General features: G+C 42.9%; 1 protein-coding gene across 8 annotated transcripts in view; it reads right to left on the bottom strand.

Annotated features, from left to right (window-relative positions):
* The window catches only part of GAB3 (GRB2 associated binding protein 3), a 94,643-nt gene that overhangs the window by 2,029 nt on the left and 72,533 nt on the right, over positions 1-20,081 (bottom strand). For 6 of the 8 annotated variants that reach the window (XM_082208135.1, XM_082208133.1, XM_082208132.1 and 3 more), the window contains exons 4-10: positions 18,045-18,517; positions 12,690-12,745; positions 11,057-11,176; positions 9,973-10,228; positions 8,213-8,294; positions 2,665-2,767; positions 763-870 (exon numbers count right to left, since the gene is read on the bottom strand). In XM_082208135.1, the coding sequence (XP_082064261.1) occupies positions 763-870; positions 2,665-2,767; positions 8,213-8,294; positions 9,973-10,228; positions 11,057-11,176; positions 12,690-12,745; positions 18,045-18,517 (1,198 nt within the window). The remainder of the gene's footprint in view (positions 1-762; positions 871-2,664; positions 2,768-8,212; positions 8,295-9,972; positions 10,229-11,056; positions 11,177-12,689; positions 12,746-18,044; positions 18,518-20,081) is intronic. The other 2 variants (XM_082208139.1, XM_082208136.1) reach the window with 1 other exon arrangement.

Raw genomic sequence — 20,081 nt, forward strand, 5'->3', positions numbered from 1 at the left:
ACGTGCAAAACATGAACACAGCTACAGCTGGGCTTCTGTCAATTCCCCCCTCCTCTCCAACCTTAGCTGGCATTTCTTTTTTCACCTTGAAGCCAGGGGTGACATCAGCAAGCAAGCATGCCTGTTGTCTTGCTACTGGTTTCAGACATAATTCCCCATCTGCTACCTTGTCACACAGCCCAGAACAGGCCTGGCAGACACAGGAAAGTGCAGTACAGTGATATGTTCACCTTGAGATGAAGGGAAAATGGTTTTCCTCTGAGTTAAAGCTCTTGATCAGGCAAGACTGGAGTGGGTTTCGAACCCAGAGAATTGCCTCTGATGTAAGAGGGGGGAATGTTTTTCAGCTCAAGGGGAGCATACCCTTTTGGTGACTTTTTGGGGACCACATGCCAGTGGCAAGCAGGGTCAGAGGCAAAAGTTGGTAGAGCAAGGGATGTGAATTTTATCTTCATATTTGCACCCCTCTTCAACTTCCATGGAGGCAAGCAAGAGGCAGCCAGGCAAAAACATTTAGGGTGTGAAACAGAGCCAGTGAGGAGTATGTTCTGGGGAGAGTTCCAAGGGCTAGATACAAAGGCCTGGAGGGCCACACTCAGCTCCTGGGCCCAAGATTCCCCACCCTTGATTTGAAGAAGCACTAACAATACTCTGCTCACTTGTGAAAAAAAGGAAGCAGGTATTGGATATTACATGCCACCATTTAATTTTTATTACTGATGTCAGGGAGCGGCAGCAGAAGTTGTTGTGAGCAAGGCCTACCTTTTGTACAGGAGACGGAGAAGCGGAATTAAAATCCAGTGCTAAATAATCAAGGCTGAAGTTCTTTGGCCATTGGAATGCTCCATTGCATGGAGATGTTGCTTGCTCCTGTTGAGAATGAACCATGACCATAAGAAAATGAAGAAATAGGCATGTTCAAAACAAATTTAAAAGGTTTTTTTTTGTGTGTGTGTGTGTGTGTTGCCTATAGACTCTCCTCCTTTCCCTCATGTTCTACAGCAGGGGCAGGAAGCCTTCAGCCCACAAATCATATTGGCTCACCAGGTTTTCCAATTTGATTTACTAGGGCTGATGGGCAGGCTTGATTGCTGCAGAAAGTTGATTACCCACTAACTGATGGGTGAGGAGGGGATTCAAGCTTGCTCAGTTTGGCTGTCCATGCCAAATTCCTTGAAGGGTTGATCGCTGAAGAAAGGACTGAACCCTCAACCCATCAGCTGATGCACAAGTTGTTCAGTCCTGCTTAGCCTCTACCTCCCGCCACCCCCAGTGGGTTGTTCCATCCACTTGTCACAGGTATCTTGTTAAAGAACTGGCCCATTGGGCAAAAAAGGTTCTCCACCCCTGCACATGATCATGCTTTAGCAAGAGAGGCAGCTTCCATATTATTTCCATATTTCCATATTATTTCAACATCTCTACGGCTCCCAATCCTTCTCGTCCCGGCTCTCACCAGGCCATTTAAGGCACCTCTGTTGTTCAAGGGAAACATTTGCATAGACTGCAGTCTTGGCCAACCTGGTGCTTCCCAGAAGTTCTGGACTATGGGGTTCTGCTAGGAGGTATGCCCCCTGCAAATGATCTGGAGGGTGCCAGGCTGGGGAAGGCTAACCTTGTACAATGCAAAAAGATAACAAAATGTTAGGAACATAGGAAGCTGCCTTATACCGAGTCAGATCACTGGCCCTTGTAGCTCAGTGTTTCCTACATTAAGGGTAGCCAATGTGCTGTCCTCCAGATACTGTCAGGATGCAACTCCAATCAGCGACAGCCAGCATGGTCAATTGCCAGAGATAATGGGAGTTGTTGTCCAGCGACATCTGAAGGGCATTACATTGGCTACCCCTGTTTTGCCCTCACTGGCAGTGGCTATCCAGGGTTTCTGGTAGTCTTTCCCAACACTGCTTGGAGATGTTAAGGACTGAATGTAGCCCCACAGCATGTAAAGCAGTTACTTTTATTACTGTGCTACAATCCTTCCTTGTAGTGTTTGGGCTCGGAACATACCATATACAGAGACAGACCACTGGTCTATCTAGTTTAGTACGTCTGCACCACTATTCCCCAACCTGGTCCGCTTGTCATACTACAGCTCCCAACATACTTTATGACTGGCCATGCAGGAGCCATAGTCCAAATCATCTGGGTGGGACCAGGTTGGGGAAAGGTTATCTACTACACTTACTGGCAATGACTTTCCAGGGTTTCAGGCAGCGTCTCCTTTCCAGCCCTAGCTGGAAATACAGGAATAAGACATGGGGTCTTTTGTACATAAAACGCTAGCTCAACCATCAAGCTACAATCTTTCCCCAACATATCTCCCTGGAGTTTTGTGTGCTCTTAAGGGGTTCCATAAAGGCTCTTGTCTAAAAATGGTAGGGAAAATTTTGAGGGTCTCTCTTTGCCTCCAGCAAATCACCATGTATATGTTTGAGATTGCTTGGAGATGTGCCACCAACACTTGTGGGAACAACGGAGATCTGTAGGAATGGGAAAAAGGCTTCCCTTATCACTGCGTCAATTGGCCCTTGTGTGCCTGCACTAAATTTCTTCAGTAGGGCAAAGGGGAGCCCCTGCCACATGTTTGGCTGAAAAATTTGACTTCTCTGAGCCTTTCCGCTCACATGATTTGTCAAAGGAGAGTTGCATGAAAATGATTACCATTTGAATGTAACTTTCTTCTTCCTCTCCGGAAACTGAACTGGCAAATACTCTTGCTGAATTAATGCAGTCTCTTTCTGGAGAGATAAAGCTTGTTCGATTGCTAGTGCAGGAGGAGGAGGAGGGTGGGGGAAACCCAAAACACAAACAAAAGAGAAGTCAAAGAAGAGTTTTCACAGATGCTCTGAAACCAAGCCAAAACCTGACGTTGCCCAGTTTGGGGAATAAGCCCGCCCAAAACCCAGCAACACTACAGAGGTTAAGTTAGCTAACAAAGGAGGTTACAATCTCATCAGTGTCCTCTTGGGAAATTAGTCATTTCTGCAAACCAATCTGACAGTAAAAATGGCCGCCATGGCATTATGGGAAAGCTGCAGACATCAAAGAATGGTCAAGGAAGGAGCATAAACAGAGGCAAATGTCCATCACATCAGGGGCCTAAGCACTTGTCTTGCTGTATGGCTAGCAACAGTTTTGGAGGCAGAAACAAATTAATTAGCTACTGCAACTATATGCAGAGGAACTGCAACCACCGTGAATCATCTGCAAAAAGATATGTTATTTGCACATGGGAAATGTCTGCAACTCAGTCCTCTTACAAAGTAAAAAATGCTGCCAAATCCATTGCCAGATATGTCTGTGTAATGTTTTTCAAACCAACCACAAGTTCTCAAGACATCATCTTAAGAGGAAAGCTGGCAAGCTAGATATTTCCAGTGTTTATCAATGAACTTTATCCTTTTATTCACTTTCCCATCTTTTTACCAACTTCAGGAGCAAGCACCCCCTGGTTTTATCAGGTAAATGCAAATGGAAGCATATTACAAAGCTGGTTCAGGGCTCTAGCACAGATCTTCAAGTGTGCAAAAGTAGTGCTTTGTTACGTATCTTAAGGCATCCAACAAAAACTTCTTCTCCCATGCCTTTCATTAAACAAACTATGGTCTTTTAAACTGGGTGGGTGGGGTAGTATTGTTTATTACTATGGTATGTATTTTTGTGTTTTTATATTACAAACTGCCCTCTCGTCCTCAGATAGAAATAACAGTACAGTGATATCCTCAGGTTACATACGCTTCAGGTTACAGACTCCGCTAACCCAGAAATATTACCTCAAATTAAGAAATTTGCTTCAGGATGAGAACAGAAATTGTACAGCGGCAGCAGGAGGCCCCATTAACTAAAGTGGTGCTTCAGTTTAAGGACAGTTTCAGGTTAAGAACAGACTTCCAGAACGAATTAAGTTCTTAACCCGAGGTACCACTGTATAGAAACAACAACAACGCTTTCCTAGTTTGGACTACAACATTCACACATAACCAACAGCCTGATCCCCTCTGAAATCTCTAGGACGTGTGATGCTGCTGAACTACAACTCCCGTCATCCCTAACAATTGACCATGGTGGCTGGAGGTGATGGACGTTGTATTACAACATCTGAAAGGCACCACACTGGTTAGCCCTCCTTTAAGAGGCCAGGCTAATAGAGCTGTGGTAGACCAGTAGTAGGTACAGTGGTACCTCGGGTTAAGTACTTAATTCGAGGTACCACTGTACTGAGGAACAGATCAACACAGTGGATAGGATGTTACAGTATCAGTATGATCTGCCATCATCCACAGCTAGCTACTAAATGGCCAAGAAAGAATGGGTAAAGAGAGATAGAGTGCATACTCACAAGCAGAACTGGAGCACAAGCCATCTCAGGGTAAACTAGACCAGCCCTCCAGATATTCTAGACTACAACTCCCATCAGCGCTTGCACAAACAGCCAATGGTCAAAGATGATGAGAACTGTAGCCCAACATTTCTGGAGGGTAACAGGTTGGGGAAGGCTGAACATCCCAAAAGGAGATGGTGAAAAGTCTATGGAGGACTTGATTTTTTTAATTGAAAAGCAGGTGCCATGAAGAATCAGCTGGAGCACAGGTATGGCAGAGGGGAAGGGATTCTTAGCCCTTTCCCCTCTGACCTTCTGTCCATCTAGAATTATGTTCCTGATATTACTTCTCTCCCCAGTGTTTTGCTCCATGGTATGAAAGCAGAACATTTCTCAAAAAGCTAATGTCTGAGAAATTTAGGCTCAGTTAATACTGATAGAAATATATATTCCTGTGTTTTACACATAAACACACACATATATATTTATGTATATGTATATATGTGCGAGAATGAAGAAAATAGGCTGAGGAGAAGAAGTGGAAGGAACAGGTAACAAGCTTACTGCTTCTTACAACAATACTGAAATATACTGAATTAACTCTGTAGCTGCAACCAAAATTCTCAAATGGCTGCTGAAACAAGCAAGGCCTCTTTAACTAAATAGGCTTCTCCCATTGTGGGCAGAGCTAACCACCCTGGCTGAGATAAACCTCTGCTTAAATACTCAGTTATGAGTTATCTGTTGCTGAAGCAACATTCACAACGGATGCCGGTTACTGCTGTTGCATTCAGGTCCTGCTTATGGGCTTCCCATAACATCCTGTAAGAACAGGATGTTGAACTCTGACCTGACCTCTTTGTACGCTGTAATACAATTTGCTCTAGCTGGAGTTTCACATGGAGCCATCCATTCCAATCTTGCATTGCCTCAACTAACCCTGCTTGCAGGAACCTGACCTCTTTTTCCACAAACCCCCTACTTTAGCCAGAATGCTCTTTCCATTGGAATCATCAGTTGGAGCAGAACAGTTGTGAAGATAGAATAACTACATATCCACCTACAGTGGTGCCTCGCAAGACGAAATTAATCCGTTCCGCGAGTCTCTTCGTCTAGCGGTTTTTTCGTCTTGTGAAGCAACCCTATTAGCAGCTTAGCGCTATTAGCGGTTTAGCGGCTATTAAAGGCTTAGCGACCCTGATGTTGGGAAAGATGGAGGGCACAAGGAGAAGGGGACGACAGAGAATGAGATGGTTGGATGGTGTTCTTGAAGCTACCAGCATGAGTTTGATCAAACTGCGGGAGGCAGTGGAGGACAGAAGTGCCTGGTGTGCTCTGGTCCATGGGGTCACGAAGAGTCGGACACGACTAAACAACAAAAGGCTTAGCGGATTAGTGGCTAAAAGGCTATTAGCGGCTTAGAAAAAGGGGGGGGGAGCGAAAAAAAATCGGAACACTCGCAAGACGGTTTCGTCTTGCAAAGCAAGCCCATAGGGAAAATCGTCTTGCAAAGCAGCTCAAAAACGGAAAACCCTTTCGTCTAGCGGGTTTTCCGTCTTGCGAGGCATTCGTCTTGCAGGGCACCACTGTAATCTGGTTTACTAAGGAAACTCCATGGGGTGCCAGGAGAAAGGCAGGAACCTCTCAAGGTAGGGATAGCCAATGTAGGAATATAGGAAACTACCTTATACCAAATTTGACTGTTGGTCCATCTAGTTCAATACTGTTTACAACGACTGACAGGATTCTGCCCTAGTCCTACCTGGAGCTTCCAGGTTTTGGAACTTAGACCTTCTGCATGCAAAGCAGATGCTCTAAAACTGAACTATGGCCCTTCCCCGATTTTATTGTATTCAAACTCCCTTTAGTCCAAGTCAGCATGGGCAAAGGTCCAGGGTGATGGGAGCTGCAGTGCAACAATATCTGGAGGGCACTGTGTTGGTTATCCCTGCTCCAAAGATCACCATTGAGTTAGCAGAGACATGTGCTGTCTTAAAGCAAGAATGATGCAAATCTCTCTGTATAATTAAAGCCAATTTAATTTTGGGAGGAAAGAAAAACATTTTCTTGTCTTCTTAAAAAGCAAGGATGAGATCCACAGAATTTGTATTGAAAGTTTGTTTAGAAACTTTGCTTACAGTCTCCCTGTGGAATGAGACAATATATAAATAATTTTCCTGTAAGGAATGCTAATGTTTAAAAGAAATGTCATTAAAACTAAACAAGGTTGGATCAACACTACATGTGAAGCACAATTTATTTGCCCATAACTCACAGAAACAGTGCAACCGAATCAGTGTATCAAATGATGTTTGCTTTGGGCTGATGTTTGTTCAACTTTCACAGCTACACTACACTTGATCTTAGAACTGTCATCTTCAAGCAATAGTCAAGTCATCTTCCTATTTATTTTTTATTTTGCTATCCTTATAGCATAAAATGCAAAAAGTGCAGATTTTCAGAGCAAGGATTGATTTTTCTAAAAAACTGAAATTATAAAATAGATTTTAAGAATCTATATAGGATTTTAAATATCAAGTTCCACTAAGACTTAAACAAACCTGGTTTAAAATGTTATTTGACTATAATACAAACATATTACAATTTACACACATAATGATGGTCCTTCATCAAACATAGTCTGCTTTTCTATGCAAAAAAATGCTGTATTCAAAATTCAGACAACATTCTATGAACCAAGAGCAAAAATATGTAGTTTTTGACTTGAGACTGAGCATTATAATGACACAATAGGCCATATATTGCATGTTGCTGTATACATCATGAATATTTGGAGTTTGTCCACTAAACAGCATGCAAATTATTTTCCATGTCACAGGGGAACACCTTTCTTCCCAACTCTACCACTATCCTTTCCTTCTAGAAAGTTTATCTTCAAGTGAATTATCTTACACCTATGCCTTACAAGGGTTTAGAAACAGAAATAATTGTTTCAGTTGCTTCCCTAAGCAGATATGTGAACCAGGCACACAGACTAGGGACTCGGCTACATTGGCAAAGAAGTGCTTTAGATGCGGTTTATGCATTCTAACACTGTGACACCAGATGGCGCTGTGGAGTTCCATTTTTACCAACCCAATTTCTCACAAAATTTGCAACTCGTTTAACTGAAACGCTTCTTTGATGCGTCTAGATCCAGCTTAGGTGGAATTTATGCTCCAGGATTGTATACTGGCTCTAATTAGTTGCAAGTAATACTTGCTGTGTTTGTTATATTATGGAAGCTTGTGGAGGCAGTATGTATAAGGAGATTCAACATTGGCAGTTTAAACTTGCTCTCCTTCTCTGCAAGTAAAACCATAACTTAAGTGAATTATATTAACGTTGTTTGGGTATAAATCAGGTGTGGTGATGTCCTTTCTGGCCTCAAGGCCAAAACTTAATGAATGTCAGATTTGATGTGGCAGAAGAAGAAAAAAATCTTTTCTTTTTTAGTACATTATTTTGAAATAGTAGCTGAATAATAACAATGTCATATGGCAGTATGCAACAAAACAAAACAGAAAAGCAAAGGGAACAACTATGCCACCAGAAAAAAGTTAAGTGTGAAAAACCCTATATGCCTTTTGACTTGGTATGCCTCTCCAAATGTATTATAACATTATAATTAAAAAATGTATTCTGAGTGTACTTATTTTGACACTTACCTCCGCTTTGTGATGTCCGCATTACGCATGAGTGTATGTGTGAGGTCTCGTTGGTGAAAGAGCAGTAAGTTGTTCATTCATGAACCATACAGCTCAGCAAGATACTAGGTAAATGCCCCCCATACTGAGATCCAGGGATACTATTTTAATAGTTCCTCCAACCATCTGCCAAGGCCAATCTCCTAAAAAAAATGTTGGAACAGGTTTCACACCCACTTACTAAGGCACAGTCCACGTCCTGGTTAAGGCAGCATGTTCTCGGATGGTGGAAAGGTTTCGCAGGTCCAGCGGAGGTGGTCGGACTGAAGATTTAAAGAGAGAAGACTTCTTACTGCCACAGAGCTGGCCAAAGACAGGGGCAGATCCAGTTGTAAACTTGCTGTGTGGGTAGCTGGTTACTTAACAGGATGGAAGCAGTTCCAAGAAAGGAAGTTTATGACATCAGGGGGCTCGTATTGTGGACTCAGGTAGCAGACCTTCCTTTATTTCTTTAGAGAGCCACAGTGGTGTAGTGGTTAGAGTGTTGGACCAGGACCTTGGAGGCCAGGGTTCAAATCCCCACTTGCCATGAAGTTCACTGGGTGACCAATCACTGCCACTAAGACTAACCTACCCCACATGACTGTTGTAGGGATTGAGAAGGGTGAGAACTATGTTCTCCTTCAAAGAAAAGGTGGGATATAAATCCAATTAAATAAATATTCTTGCTACTCCAAAGTAGCTCATAGGCTGCAGGAGTTTCTGGTCTGATCTTTCCAGGGTAACAGCACCACCCTTTTAATGATCAGGGAAGGTACTGCAATCTCATCAACACAAGCCAGGTCTGGCGATTTGAGGCGACCAATGGGGACCTGGGCTGGCTCTAAATAACTGTTGCTCCAGGCTTGGTCTGAGCATCTTGTTCACCAAGTAGCAATGAAGCCCCTCCATCTCTTCCCGTCTGCAACCTGACAACAGCCCATCCACAACCACATCTCCTGCCTCTAAGTCCTTTTCCTCAACCATCTCATCTACCTCTGCATATATTCTTTTAACATTGCTCTGGCCTGCACTCCCGCAGGCCAGATTTTGTACAGTTCAGATACCAGTTTAGTTCCTCTGGAAAGCCAGACCAACCTCCTGGCTTTCCAACTCCACTACTAAGACTGCAGTCCCAAAGATACCTACTTCTTGAGTGACTTCTGAGAATAGAAAAAACACACCTCAAGCCTGTAGTTAACAAGTGACCCACCCAATGAATGTTGTATTTGCTCAAACGCCAGCTGTTTGTTCTGTCCTTTGCAAGGCCAGCTCCAAGTTTGAGCAAATCAAATTAATCATAGGGGCCTCTGGTGGGGGTCCCTCATATACTAGTGGGTCCTCAGCCCTGGGCTTACCTCAGGGTTGTGAAACTGGATCTGGGCAGCAGATCACGTCCCCACTCCTCTGTGGGCCAGTCACCTGCCAATCTCCTGTCATCACCATGATAGCAGGTAGCCCATTTTCACGTGGATAGTTTGAAATCAAGCCAAGAGGGCACAGCCACAATCCGGAAAGTTTCATCAATCCCCACAAGGGTTTGCAGGTGTCATCAAATCTGATTGGCAGCACAAGCAAACCCCCATTCAGCCCAGTCCAACTTTTACTTGCTTCTCACCACTCATACAAAGGGAATGGGGGTGTGGTTTGACTGAAAAAGCCTCACAAACCAATTGGAAGGTCCGGCAGGCCTAATTCGGCCTGTGGGCCAGAGGTTGCCCACCGCTGGCTTACTTGATGGCAGAATTGGAAGCAGAGTGCCAGTGAAGGCACTGTGGAAAACTAAAATGGGAGCTTGCAGACCTAGCCACTGTATTCAGGACATGGCCCTAGCTGAATTTGTCCGGGACTTGTTCACTGTCCCCGATATCCACTTGCTGGACCCATCAAATCAACTCCCGAAACTCCCAAGATAAACACATAGAGGTGCTCGAAAAACAGCTTGTAGAAAGACAAGCTTACATTTTCGACGAGGCTTGAGATCCCGGTTCACCGGAGGTGGCTCCAGGTCTGTGGGGAGCTCAGGCAGAGGGCTGGAGATTTTTTCTATGCTGGCTGCAGAGCGGATAAACGTAGCTGAGCCTGGACTCATGGGAATGTAGCCGTCAGGTGTGCAGTCAGATCCTGGGATCGGTGGGGAGATGCTGGGGTGCATTGGCACATAACTGTCCTCGGAACTATTTGATGTGCTGGAGTAGAGAGGGCTAAAACGACTTGGCTTCAGAAATAAGCACAGGGAAAGGGAAAGGGAAAGTTGGTTAACAAAAGGGTTCCAAATCAGAAATCAGGGCCAAACCTTGGACCTATCCATCCGCTCTCCCCAGGATTCTCTCAGGTTCAGCCTCCTGACTAGCTTGGAGTCCTGCATCAGGAGTGAGAAGCATGGGAGCTAAATGCAACCTTCCATGCCTCTCTTGTATGGCCCTCATGAACAGACCCCATTTCCTGTGTTCATACCCCATTTAGCTCTGGGCTAAATTCCACCCTAATAATTTTTCAAGTCTGAAAAATGGCATACTGGAAGTTTGGATTTCTTGGGCTAACCAGGAGGAAGACGACTCACTAATAACTGTATTAGTATTATTATTGTGATGTCTTTTGTTGTTTTGTATATAATTAAAAAAATTGTCCAATAGCACCTTAGAGACCAACTAAGTATGTTCTGGGTATAAGCTTTCGTCTGCATGCACACTTCTTATACCCAGAACAAACTTAGTTGGTCTCTAAGGTGCTACTGGACAATTATTTTAAATTTTTTTTTTTTTGACTGCGTCAGTCCAACACAGCTACCTACCTGATTCATGTATATAATATGCTTTTGTGGTTTTTAGCTGCCTTACTAATGTACCATATTTATGCAAATGCCATTGCATCTAATGTGCACCTCAGTTTTCAAAACCTTGAAACCAGAAAAGTATTTGCTGGCCCCATCAAATCTAATTTTCACAAAGGAATATGGCCAAAAAAAGGTGTATATTACATTCAATTAAATATGGTACATTGTTTTAATATATTTAATTTATTACGTTACTTTAGAACAACATACAGAGGAAGCTGCCTTATTGGTCCATCTTGCTTGGTATCCTCTACACTGACTGGCAGAAGCTCTCCAAGGTTTCAGACGAGGATCTCTCTCAACTCCACCTGCAGATGCCGGGGATTGAACCTGCATGCAAAGCAGATGCTTAACCACCGAGCTACATCCCTTCTGTTCATACTTAAAATGTGGAATTATTGTGATCATTATTACAGTAAACTTGGTATTAATACTGTTTCATTCTGAATGTGGAATTGGCATTGTATATCTTACATCGATTCCTTTTTGTTGGAATTTGTAAACTGCCCAGAGACCTCTTTTGAAACGTGGAACGGAAAATGAATTAACACATAAATATTATGGACAGTTGGGGCTTCCAACAAAATGTTGCAACATGGAGTGCTCTTGTTTAGTGTTCTATGCCTAGTCCTTCTTTCAGGACACTCCATTCCTGTCCTGTCATTGTGTGAGTCCAATTCAGATTGGGGCTATGTCAATCAATCAATCAATCAATCAATCAATCACCACCACCACCATATGTTTTTGTTGAACTACAACTCCCATAATCCTGACAGTTTAGCTAATGGCCAGGCATGATAGGACTTGTAGTCCAACCACATCTGGGGTCCGAAGGCTGAAGAACCTTGGTTTAGCTTTTACCATGTCAATATGTATGTATGTAATGGAGCAATTCCTTCTCTCTCTCTCTCTCTCTCTCTCTCTCTCTCTCTCTTTATCTTTGATTTGAATTTGCAACATTCTGACTGCACCATCCTTGGCAGAAACAGACAGTGGAAGGAGGACAGAGCCCTTGATATATCCTCAGCATTATTTCATATTTTTCAGTTGTAAACCACCCTCTGATCCTTAGATGAAGGGATAATTAATTGATTAATTAATTAAATTCTCAGTGGAAGAGCACTTGCTTTGCATGCAAAAGGCAGCAGGTTCAGTCTCCAGACATCACTGAGAAAGTCCTCTGTATGAAACCCTGGAGAGCCACTGCCACTATACTGAGAAATAAGGCCCATTTGATCCAATGGGGCTTACTCCCAGGTAAGTGGGCACAGAGCTGCAGCCTAAACCAGTGTTTCCCAAACTTGGTTCTCCAGCTTTTGGTCTACAGCTCCCATCCATAGCTAGCAAGACCATTGGTCAAGGATGATGGGAATTCTATAGGGCTGCCATACATTTGGAATTTCCTGGACATAGCCGAGATTTGTCCATTGAAAATAGTGTTCAGGTGAAATTTATGAAAAGCAGCTGAAATGTCTGGGGAAACCCAGGCATTATGGCAGCCTATATAGGAAGTGTTGATTTTTTGGCGATTTCCCCCCAAAATAGGGAGGGAGAACTTAATTCTTTTTTTGGAGCTCAACTTTTGTGTCCGGATGTTCACTTTTAGAAATATGGCAACCATAGAATTGTAGTCCAAAAGCAGTTGGGAGACCCAAGTTTGGGAAACCTTGGCCTAAACATATGAAAAAATGCTAACTGTTATTTTATTTTATTACATTGGATTGGGTAACGATTTATTATATATTGATCAGACAGCATAGGCTGGTTAATTTCTTGTTAATGTTCACTTCTAAAACCATGCTGAATAAGGGTGTGTGTGTGTGTAAGACAGTACTGCACTTACCAGATTCAAGCTAAGCCTCTTATCCCTGCGTCTTAGGGAATTTCCTTCCAAGTCAGCTGCAAATCAAAAAAAGAAAAAAGAAAACCAATAGCAATTTAATTAGCTGTTCAACAAAAGGTAGGTCTTGGAGGATACAATCCTAGCCTGTTGTGTGCAGTTTGAAGGTTCTGCTTTCACCTGCTCGATATGTGAAAATTTACATAACCAAACATAAAGAATTGTGCCCAAACCTCACTATACACACCAGATTCAGATATCCAAACATCCAGAGTTTGTCCATTTCATTACCTGTTTGTGCTAAGCTGGTTGGTGACAGCCTTTTCCAGGCAGAAACCATGCAGGGAGGGAGAAAGCGAGATCAGACAAATCAAAGAGGAGGAGAGATTGAACAAATCCATTGACTTCCACTCTCTCCTGATGTTCTGTCTTTTGCAAAGTCAGATCGAAAGCATCTCTGGGCAGAGATCCCTTTTTTCCTTGGCTTATTCTGGAGGGGAGTGTGTCACACAGCCCCCTCTGTGTGCTGAAAGGTGGTATGGAAGGGCCTGTGAGGCTGTATGGGCAGGCCCTGCTCCATGCCACAGTCTCTAGCACTCAGACTACTTCAGAAGGAGTTCCACTTGCATACTAGTGAGAGCATGGCGGGTTCTCCATTGTGAGGTGGGACATTGATGCCACACACAATATATGCCCTGGACATTGGTGGATGTATAGAAATTAACAGCAGTAACTGGGGCCAGAGGGGGGGCCAGGTTGGGCATTTGCCAGGGCCCCCTAGAGTAAAATGGGGCCCCACTGCCCACACAGTGTTACCCATTCTACTTTGCACAAAGTATCCAAGAAGATCAGCCAAAGAGAATTCTCGAATTGCATGTCCAGCTCTTCCAGGTTAGGGTGGCCAAAATCCTGGAGCCAACATAGATCAGAGCTGCAATGTAGTCAGCTAATGAGTTAAACTGCAAGTCAATTAATAAGTAAACTAATAGACAAAGAATAAAATTGTGGGTTTCCCATCTGGAAAAGCTCTTTAAGAATATGCTCTGTGTGTGCAATGTCTGTGTGTTTACGCGTAAAGTAGCACACATGCTTTTAGAAAGTCTGCTTCCCCAGCAACTCAAGGCTGTTAGTGAGAATAACACTTCCAGTGATGGGTGTTTCTCTCAAAAGCTTCCAAGAACTGCACAGGACACTGATAAAATGAGCTGGTAAAAACATTCTTCAGAATTATCTGAAGGTGTGCAGAGGGCCTCTCTTCAAGGCAGAAAGACGAGATACACAGTTGTTAATAAATTAAAACAAAATAGGTTCCATACAATGCAATGTGCATATTAAAAAGCAACAGGAGTAGTAGCAGCAGTTTGTGGCTGCCAGTTTGTTTGTGGGCCCAATTCAAGATCCTCACACTAGTATTTAAAGCCCTAAACAACTTAGGCCCCAAACATCTGAGAGACCCGCTCCTTCTCCTACAGGCCATTGTATGATGTTGAGATCAGCCCAGGGGGCCCTCTGGGTAGTTGTGCCATTCTCAGAAGTTCAGGGTGGTAGCAGCTTGGGAGAGCAAATTGTCTGTGACTGCCCCTAATTTGTGGCATTCCCTCCTTAAATAGGTGTTTCTGGCACCTTCACTATACAGCTGTTTGCGAATGCAGAAGCCGCACATCTTTACCCTGGCCTTTGACACCAGAGAAGAATGTTTTCAAGAGCCACCCTATTCCTGTGACTATTCCTGTGACTGTCATTTGTTTTAACAGCTTTAACACTGACAGCAGCCACGAAATTAAAAGACGCCTGCTTCTTGGGAGAAAAGCAATGACAAAGCTAGACAGCATCTTAAAAAGCAGAGACATCACCTTGCCAACAAAGGTCCGTATAGTTAAAGCTATGGTTTTCCCCGTAGTGATGTATGGAAGTGAAAGCTGGACCATAAAGAAGGCTGATCGCCGAAGAACTGATGCTTTTGAATTATGGTGCTGGAGGAGACTCTTGAGAGTCCCATGGGCTGCAAGAAGATCAAACCTATCCATTCTTAAGGAAATCAGCTCTGAGTGCTCACTGGAAGGACAGATCCTGAAACTGAGGCTCCAATAGTTTGGCCACCTCATGAGAAGAGAAGACTCCCGGGGAAAAAACCCTGATGCTGGGAAAGATGGAGGGCACAAGGAGAAGGGGATGACAGAGGATGAGATGGTTGGATAGTGTTCTCAAAGCTACCAGCATGAGTTTGACCAAGCTGCGGGAGGCAGTGGAAGACAGGAGTGCCTGAAGTGCTCTGCTCCATGGGGTCATGAAGAGTCGGACACGACTAAACGACTAAACAACAAACAACACTGATTTTAAAATTCTTATAACCCTCACTTGGATCTGCTGGTGAAGGGCAGGGTAAGGAGGAGGAGGAGGAGGACTTCACTTACTCTTCCTTTCAAAATGTGAATGGCCATACTAATTAAAATGTTCCTATGGTCAATTGTCTTGTCCAGTTTTTGCCTCCCTGATATTTTCCAGATGTTTCAGATTATAACTCATAGCAACCAGCACAGCCTCCTTATTCTGCCCGTTTCAACTTGGTTATCAGTCTTCTTAACTTAAGCATGAGGAGTGTGTTCATTCAACAGAATGTTCATTTCCTCACTTATTTAAAATAAAACACTCACACAATCCCAGTTTTTCCGAAGTTGAAAAACTGTTCTGGAGTGGCCCTGTAACAGACATCACAGGGAGCAAACCAATCAATATGGCTTACGGTCAGTTGCAGCTGCAAGCTTATTTCATTTATCTGAGACATTTGTACCCCCAACCACTTCAATAAAATTCCAAGGTTAGCTTACGAAATGTAAATGCAGTTTGAAAAGGTACCAACAATGTAAAACAACAACCAGTTAAAACTACCAAACCCCCCTTGGAAGCAGGAGAAGAGGGGGGAAATCTTAGACTGTTTAAACCTGCAGGAGAGAGAGCAAAGAAGGATAAATTTCCACCGTCTTGAACCTGGGAACGGGGTGTCAGAGACAGACGCTTTGGGGAAGTTCATCGACTGTGAAGAAAACGCTTTTTGACAGATCGTTAAAAAAGAGAAACATATTGATTCCAATGTTTCCTTTTGCACTTGAAAGGAACAAAATATCTGAAAAACGAAAGGAATTTTGTTGCCGGATCTGCTTTTAAAAGACGGATACAAACAGAAATTGTTTCCTCTAGAGGGAGCTTGTGAAACTGTTGCTGGAGTCGATCTGGGGAATTCTACAGCTGTGGAGATTAAGATCGTGAAAACCAGACATTTGACCTTGAATAAGAATGTGCCCAGAAGAAGCTTTAGTGCTTGCTTTTTGCAAGACAAGTGCTTTACTGGAACAGCTACATGAGAAGATGGATTTGATGACTGTTGCAGTTAGCAATTTTGGACAGACAGTGAATACCTATATAGAAACCACGCAGGAACCAATCCAGGAATCTGCTTTGACAGGGCAAGTTGTGCAGGAGACAAAGGAGGAGGTTGTTGTTGAACCTCAAGTAATAGAAATGGAGCAAGTTGTGCAGAAGACAAAGGAGGAGGTTGTGGCTGAACCTCAAGTAACAGAAATGGAGAGAGTCGCGGTCTTGCAGGAACATAAGTTGTTGTCTCTGACGACTGAACCTGGAGAAAGTCAGATTTGGAGAGATGGAATACTGTTTGGTTTGGAGATGGGAAGCTGGATAGATCCGCCTATGCAGGGATGTTTTGACTTTTGGGATCTGGTTTTGGGCCAGGGGGGAGTTTGGAGTTGTGGGGGCCCTTAACCTTGGAGGGACTTTGAAATATGCCTTCAAATATCTTTTGGATTTCAGTGCTGACTATGGAGAATGGGCTGACCTGTCGAGAAGGGATAAAGATACTGTCAAGTTGGAGTCTCCCCGAGATCTACCCCTCAGTGAGAAAGGAAGGAAGTTAAGAATAAGATCAGCAGAAGACAAAGTAAAGTGCAGGTATAAATATGAAGAAGACCTGCAGAAGGGACATGGAAAAGACTTAAGAGCCTCGGATAGAAGGTCACCAGGTTGATGGACTAGATGGAAGGGATAGAAAGGACTGACAAAACCAGAGACCAGGAAAAAGAGACGATGGATGAAGATTAGAAGAAAGTTTAAAAATTCATTTAGAGAATTTTTGTAAGATTAATGAGTGTTAGAAAAACGTTGGAATGAAATTATTTGGCTTTAGTAGAAATGCTTTAAGGAATTACGTATAAATAAGTTTTAAGTTTTTTATGGTAAGATAAGGTTAAAATAAATTAAGGTAAATTAATGACAGAATATAGTGAAAGATGGAAAGGATTTGCTGAGATAATTAATAACTAGAATACAAAAAAGGGATAGGTGAGGAGGTCGATGAAACAAGTTAATGAAAGATAAAGATTTGGGAATATCGGATTTGGTTTTTAAATTTTTTGTCTGCTTTTGTTTTTTGTTTTGTTGTATTGTGTGTTTTGTTTTCTCCCTTTTTTCTTTTTATTGACTTGTATTGTTGAATTCCTTTTTTTATTCTGTTTTTTATTTTTTTGATGTATTGTAACTCTTTATTGTCTCTTTTTTTCTTCGCTTTTTTGTAATTGTTAAACTTTTAATAAATATCATTTTAAAAAAAGAATAGTAACATCACCAAGAGCAGCATAAAACACAAACACACAACCCTCCCTTCAAAACCAGCAAAGATGAAAGACATCAAAACAATAATCAGCACCAGAAAAATTAAGAAGTCTTCCTTCACTAAGCACTATAGCAGCAGTAGGTCCTAACTCACTAGTTGAAGACCAGTGCTATGGATAGGGATTGGGGGTGGGGAGGATTTAGTTCAATCTGCATTTAAAGCTGAATTTATCAAATTCAGAGTTTCCAGAGCAATAGGAGAACCAAAACTAAGCCACCCTTCAAAATCTGAACTTCTCCCATGTTTGCAATGTGATGCAGTTCTCCAACCAAACAACGTTAAGGGCAACTGTGTGTAAAAATGATAGTATTCATCAAAATAACATACAAAAATGCATTAGCATAAGAGAAATTGTTTCCAAAAATGTGCACATCAGTCAAAATTGCAGACAAAAATGTGTTTTTTAGGATAAATATGTACCTAAACGTTGAAGAATTTTCAGGAGGATTTTTTTGACAGCAACAACAACAAAAATTCATGAGTTGCTACAGAAACATGGAGAACTGAATTTAAGATGGGAAAAACAAGAAACCTAGAGAACTCAAATTGACAATTCCTTCCATTCCCAGCTATGGAGTAAGGGTGGAACAAACTCTGAAATTATACAAACCAGGGATGGTCAAATGAGCTCAGGAAGGCAAACTCTTAACAGACAAGACCATTCACATCCTTACCTCTCCAACTTCTCATGCTGTCCAATCCAGACAAGGAGATTCTCCTTGGCACCAATGCCCCTTGAGCACATGAGATCCCAACATGTCCATTCTGAAGGGCCCCACTGGATGGCTCTTCAACCCGTTTGTCTGCAAAGTGGGTTGGCTTAGGAGGCCTTGGTGGTGGGGTATTGCCCAGAACATCAAGTTCAGTAATGCCATAGGAAAGAGCACTCGGGCTTTTATCAACCAATAAGGTTGGTGTCAAGGGAGGTCCTGAAAGCGGTGAGGAAGAGGAGAAATCACTAGAAGGGGGACCGCTTGAATCTGCATTCTTGAGAAGAGCCCCATGACCAATTGCCTGGGGCATCTCTTGCAGCAGGATGCCAGAAGGCTGTAGATAAAGTGAGGGCTGAGATGCCACAAAGTCAACAAAGACATCGTCTGATGAAGTCTGCTCCAGGGATCGGTCAGAATTGGACCAGCTGTGGCACCTGAAAGGAAAACAAAACAAAACAAAACTAGTATAGGTGTTACTTATGTTGCAGAACATAGGAACAGTGGTAGCCAGTGCCCATTGGCCACTGGTAAGGGGGAAGGAAGGAAGAGCAGCAACAGTCAACGAAAAGCAAAGCCACTCCATGACTGGTTGAAAGTAAGCTGGGTGTAGGTTGGGTGACGGTAAACTGAGATTGGTGAGGCAGTGCCCTATTTTCCCTACCATGGGATAGGAAGTTGCCTTACCTAGATGAAGAAGAAGAAGAAGAGTTTGGATTTGATATCCCGCCTTTCACTCCCTTTAAGGAGTCTCAAAGTGGCTCACATTCTCCTTTCCCTTCCTCCCCCACAACAAACACTCTGTGAGGTGAGTGGGGCTGAGAGACTTCAGAGAAGTTGACTAGCCCAAGGTCACCCAGCAGCTGCATGTGGAGGAGCGGAGACGCGAACCCGGTTCCCCAGATTACGAGACTACCGCTCTTAACCACTACACCACACTGCCTCATTATATAGTTTCCATCGTTTGCTGCAGACATACCTTTAAATTTGTGTGATGTTTGTGAGACTGCTTGTATTGTTGGATGTACATTTATCTGGTTTGGTTTGAATGTTTTACTGAATTTTATAGGATACTGATATGAATACTAATACTATTTTTATTATTTATATGCCACCCATCTGCATGGGTTGCCCAGCCACTCTGGGCAGCTTCCAGAAAAATATAAAAACACAATAAGATATCAAACATTTAAAACTTCTCTATATAGGGCTGCCTTCAGATGGCTTCTAAAAGTCATACACTTATGTCTCCTTGACATCTGATGAGAAGGCATTCCACAGGGCAGGTGCCAATACTGAGAAGGCTCTCTGCCTGGTTCCCTGTAACCTCACTTCTCGTAGTGAGGGAACCGCCAGAAGGCCCTTGGAGCTGGACCTCAGTGTCCAGGCTGAATAATGGGAGTGGAGATGCTCCTTCAGGTTGTAACCCACCCAGGGACCTTGTGGTGAAGCGCAGGTAAGAAATCCCTTAACTAAGCAAATCAGTGAATATGAGAAAGGGGGGAAATGTGCTTTTGGTTTCCTTCTTCCTGAATTGTGCAGGGAGGATGAGGGTTTTTTAAATACAAAAAATGTAAAGCAGACACATGCCCTAACTCTTCCCGGGATATTTAGTGTAAAATGGGGCTTGAGCAGCCCAATTAGATCTTCTTGTGCTCATCTTCATTCCACTCTTCCCTCTTTTTTCCAACCAATACTTCAAATTATGATTAAATTATTTTGGTTAGTGTGCTTTTTTGTGTTTTTTAAAATATTCTATTTTAGTCCATATTCACAGCATACATTGAAAGTGCTGCGATACCACTTTAACAATTCTTGATTCCCTCAAAAATTCATGGAAACTGACATATGTTAAGGGTGCTGAGAGTTCTTAGGAGACCCCTATTCACCTCACAGAGCAAAAATTCTCAAGAGTTCCCTGGGAAGAGAGATTTGATTGTTAAACCACATATTGCGGTTTTGCTCCAAAGAGAATAGCATCTCTTGGGAATGAATGGGAAA

The sequence above is a fragment of the Podarcis vaucheri genome (assembly GCF_965113315.1).
Source record: "Podarcis vaucheri genome assembly, chromosome: Z".
Taxonomy (NCBI): Eukaryota; Metazoa; Chordata; class Lepidosauria; order Squamata; family Lacertidae; genus Podarcis; species Podarcis vaucheri.